The following is a 5031-nucleotide window of genomic DNA, read 5'->3' on the forward strand; positions in this document are numbered from 1 at the left end:
GATGGCTGCAGCTGGACAGTACCTGTCAGTGCATAGTTGTCCTAGGTTAGCTTCTCTGGTTGCCTCCCATTCCACAGGATTTATATTTTATATATGTTTCTGTATATATTTCTATATAAATATATAAATGACTTGAGAACTGTAAATTATTCCTTGCTGCACTCCTCTGGGAGCAGATAGGGAGGATTCTGCGGAGTAGGCAGACCTGCACTGCCCAGATTTGGTGACTGGGAAGTTTCACTCTTGCCTTCCACTGCCTCCTTAGTGTGTCTTTAAAAAAATTCACTTCCTTTCTTTACTCTCTCCTCTAAAATAACCACCCTTGGAAAAATAATAATTTAAGTAGAAGTAGTATCTGCATTTCAGGTTAGGTGGAAAGATGGCCATGAAATTTCTTTTTGGTTTTAATTTTTTTTTCCTTTTTTTTTTTGGGGGGGGGGGGGGGGGGGAATAGGAGTTCCCAAAATGAAACCTGTGAGAGAGACTGATTATTCCTTTGGTTTTCAGTTTGATTCCACCATGGCAAGTTAACTGCAAGCTGGTGCCTCTTCTCAGGGTCAAATAGTGCAGTTCTTGAATAGAGTTGGCTACCTCCCTGCAGCAAACTTGCAGAAAGAGATGAAGCAGCTTAAAAAAAAACCAATCTGAAAAGCGCTTTAGTGAATCAGCCCAAGAGCCCTGCAGGTGCAGATCTGGAAAATGCAAAATAAATTAAAAAAAAAATCACTCTAATGTGGTGGTTGATGTTTTCCAAGATCTTGCAGATCCAGTTAGTGTGGCAGCATTCTGCATCTCGAGTAAGAGAAGAAGGGATGACACTTTTATACCTTTTTTTTTTTTCTATACTTATGCCCCTCTTTGTGGGGAGAAGCGAGTTACTGCCCAGTTGGCCGCCTGCTTTTGCTTTTCCTGCTTGTTCTGCCCCTGGCTACACACGTTACATGCTGTAAGGTGCTTTCTCAGTACTGATCTGTGTCTTAGGCTGAAACCACCACAGAAATTCCCAGCTTGTCTAAAGGCCAGGCCATACAGAGCCCGGCTGAAAGCTCTTGTCGATGTTTGTCACTCACTGAAAAACAAATGTTTTCAAATTGAACTGTTCTCTCTCTCTCTTGCTCTCAAGGCCAGTAAATATGGAGAACCTTTTTATCAGCCCACTGAGCTGTTATCTTTATAAGGGAGCAGCAGATGGGGCTCTGTACATTTTTATAACTACTCCTCTTCCTACTCCCACGCATTATCTCACACCCAAAAGTCTTTGTGACCAGAACTGGCCTTTTTCTTTTGCATCTCGTTTTGTACAGCTTGATCATTAGTTGAGCTTTTGGTGAAATGCTTTGCAGAAGTTTTGCAGGCAGTTTTGACTCGCTGCTCTCCTTTCTCAGGGGGATTCCTCTGTCCATAAGAGGATCTGTACCTCCCACGGAGCGCTGCTGATGGTTTCAACTCTAATAATGCTGCTAACTTAACACAGGTTATTTTTTAAATGTTTTATTTTTTTAAATACGTTTTTTTTTCCCCTTTTCCACCGTGAGTTTTGTAGTCTCTTTGGATCTGAGTGATGTGTCACTCCCGCTCTTCAGTGTTTGTATGTGAAGCGAGAGAGATCAGTGTATCTTTGTGTCTGGGGAGGGGGGGTGGGGGGGAAATATATTGTGGTTTTTTAAAGATGCTTTTATTTTGAATTTTGAGAATCTTTGTAATAAAACTGGTACATTTCTATGGTTGGTGTGAGTTTGTACTGCTTTCTGCTAAGAGGAAACACTGGGGTAGAGTGGGAGTTGTTTGTTTTCAGAGCCATTGCTGGAAAATGGTGCAGTACCTTGGTCATGATCATGATGTGATATAGGTCCCAGCTACAAAAACAACAACAGCTGTAATAAGGTTTTGGAAAGAAAGGTGAGGTGAGGTGTGATTACTTTCCTCCCCTGTTTCACAAAGAGGGCTAGATGTGTTGGTTCAAATACATCAACTGAAGCATTTTATTTGGAAAGATTGCTTTAGTTTCTTTTGGGGATGTTTGTTTGGTTTTTGGATTTTTTTTTCCCCCCTCTCTGTGTTTTATAAAATAACTTTGAAATTCTCCTCATGCCCTTTCTCTCCAGAAAAGGTAAGTTGAAATACCACAGGTTTTGTTTGCTCACAGCTCTTCTACTAAGGGTCACTAGGGCAATTCTTGTGCCTCTCTTTCCTAAATTACAGCTGGGTTCTCATCCAGCAGCATTGCTGATGCTCATTGGGTTTGTGGTTTGTTTGCAGTGATGGTGCTTGGTGCAGCTTGTGCTCTGACAGCAGTGCTAATCTGGAGAAGGAATAATCAGCTATGGGAAGGGAGTATCTCTTGGATGAACTTTAAAGTGATTTTTATCTGGTATTCAAGTGAAAAAAATTTCTGTAATATAATTAGGAGCAGGTTATTTCTGCAACTGAGCATTGATCACACCCAAAATGGACACACAACATTCATAAGCCAAATTTGCTGTTTATATAATTAATAAAAAAACCCCTTTGTGTGGCACAGTTGACTCTCATTGCTGTAATAACACTCCAGGAGCCCTGAGTTATCCTTTTCACCGTAGCAGACAATTAAAATCCTTCCCTCCTTGAACAAAAACAAGCGTACCATTGAAGTCACCCTCTCCAGCTCCGTGTGTGACCGCAGTCCTTCTCTCTTCCAGTGTTTCTTAAAATGGCTGCCACGCTTCCCCACGGCAGCTCCCTGCCAGAGCCACCCAGCCCTGCATCTCAGCTGTGTCTGACCCCACAGACTGCGACCAACCTTACAAATAATTTAGAGACCACTCTGCCTACATTTAAAATACCCTTTTTTAGTTGGGTTTTTTTTTATGAATACCCTGCTGCAGTTGGAATTGGGTCGCTTGCTTTAGCTTCTCACTATTGATTGAAAGATGTGCTGCATAAAACTAAAGAATTTTTGGCCGTTTCCACCTACCTCAAGGGCTACAGAAGAGCAGTGATGGTCCTTGCCCCAAGGCCCTGCCTTGTCAGAGTGGTGCCAGTTGGGCAAACAATGGTCCTTGCTTTTCTCCATCGTCTTTGGCAGTCAGAACAGCAGGGGCAGGTGATTAGATGGGAATTAGGAGCAGGCCATTAAATGGAGGGGCTGTGTGCTGCTGCTGCAGCCTACATGGGCAGGAGGAGCTCCTGGGGGGGCTGTAGCCTTCAACCTCTGAGCTGCTGGAGAGGGACAGTGCTCCTTCCTTCTGCTGCACACCCATCTCGGGGAAAAATCACCTCTAACCCTGTGCAGATCCCAGGAGAGGTGATAGAGGCACCCAGTGTGCCTTCATTTTCTCTTTGGAAGTCAATCTTGGCTCCTAGTTCTTGTGCTCCAGCACGGCGTTTGGGTTTTGTTTTTCAAGAAAGAGGAGCCAATCTATTCTAAAGCTACTAAAAAAAATATTAAAATTAAAGAAACCAAGCTTAAAATGGGAATTTCACCCATGAAAATGTATGAGAAAGGATTTTTTTTTTCTTTTCTATCTCACTAGGAAAAAAAAAATGGGTTAGATCTCTAAGAAAACAGGTACCAAGCAGCCAGCTGAACAGTGATCCTAAGGCAGCGACAAGAGGCTTGTGTGAGAAAGTCCTTTGTGGCTGTAGCTCTACATCTGCTGCAAGTCAATTAACTGTGAGCAGAGCCAGGGCTGGAGTGATTAAATGCAGCAGCTGTTGAACTAAATAAGCAACTGCTATCTTCCCCTGGCCCTCGTCTGGCATCCAGGACAAGAAGGACTCGAGCTCACCCATAAAGGGGTCACCATTTATTCCTTTCAAATGTTACAAGAAAGCCCATACAGCTTTTGTTTGTTTGTTTGTTTGTTGTTTTAGAAGTTGGAAAATTGCAAATCAAGTGGTTTTTGGCCATTAAAAAAATTATTTACAGAGAAAACAATGTTGCTTCACATTATACAGCTGGCAGGCCCCCTCCCTCCACCCCACACCCTAAAAGTTATCCCTTAGAAGCAGAATTAAACACAGCGGACTTACAAGCTTTATGGTTTTTTAAGCCAAGAGTAAGACATTATAAAAAACTAAACAGATTAGCTTTTAAACCATCGATTTCTATAAAAAGCACAAAATACTTGAAATGAAAGTCAGAACCAGGAATGTAAACTGAGAAAAAAGAATCCATTGAACAGTCACTGGTTTGCTGGGCTTTGAAGACTGCTGGGAGGTGACTGGGGACAGTCAGGAGACCAGCAGAGATACCAGAGCGGGATGGGAGATCTGGGTTCTTACAGACTGTAAATTCCAGTTATGTCCAGGATAATCTTCCTCCACAGTTTTAAAGGATTCAGGTAAAACTACTCCAGGTTGTGGTGGTGGTGGTGGTGGGAATCCAAACCAGCTTTCTAACAGGGGAGGGAAAGAAAGAACTGAAGGAGGGGGAGGAGAGTGTTGGTTTTAGAAGGTGGTGGTGTCAGTTCTAGGTGGGACAGGAAGGTGTGTGGACAAGGCAGCGAGTCCGTGGTGTTACCGGGATGGAGAGGACGGCGTCAGAGTCTTAAGTTAGGACGATGCCAAGTGGGCTCTACTCTTCCTTCTGCTCCACCGCTGCCGGAGCTGTTGTAGGCTCAGGCCCCACAGATTTTGAGGGCTCCCCTGGTTTGGCTGTATCTCCGTGGCTTTCCCCTGGCTGCTGCTGCTGCTGCTTCTCCTCCTCCTTCCTTCCTCCTGCTTCTGCATCCTCCTTCTCGGGCTCAGCTCCCTGCTGCCCATCCGCAGCCGGGCTGCTCTCCCCGGGGCTGCCCTGCTCCTCTGCTGTCCCCTCCTCGGGGGGAGCCGACGGCTGCGTCCCGCTGCCCGAGCAAGCAGGGTTCTCCTCGCCCTTGGCCTCTGCCTTCCCTTGCTCCTCCGTGGGAGAGGACCCCGAGGAGTCCCCAGCTTCTTTCTTACTCTTCCTAAACGAGATCCCGCTCAGCTTGAAGGATTTCTTGAATGAGAACTTCTTCCTCTTCTTGGGGGTCTCCTTGGGGGCTGCAGCACCTTCGGGTTTAGCATCCCCCA

General features: G+C 44.9%; 1 protein-coding gene across 1 annotated transcript; it reads right to left on the reverse strand.

Annotated features, from left to right (window-relative positions):
- Positions 1–4555: 4555 nt before the first annotated feature.
- LOC104520246 (MARCKS-related protein) lies at positions 4556–5023 on the reverse strand (the record flags this gene model as incomplete). Its single annotated transcript, XM_029086997.1, has 1 exon — positions 4556–5023. A coding segment is annotated over one exon (468 nt), but the record flags the coding sequence as incomplete, so codon positions are not given.
- Positions 5024–5031: the final 8 nt, after the last annotated feature.

Source organism: Antrostomus carolinensis, unplaced genomic scaffold (assembly GCF_000700745.2).
Source record: "Antrostomus carolinensis isolate BGI_N321 unplaced genomic scaffold, ASM70074v2 scaffold41919, whole genome shotgun sequence".
Classification (NCBI taxonomy): Eukaryota; Metazoa; Chordata; class Aves; order Caprimulgiformes; family Caprimulgidae; genus Antrostomus; species Antrostomus carolinensis.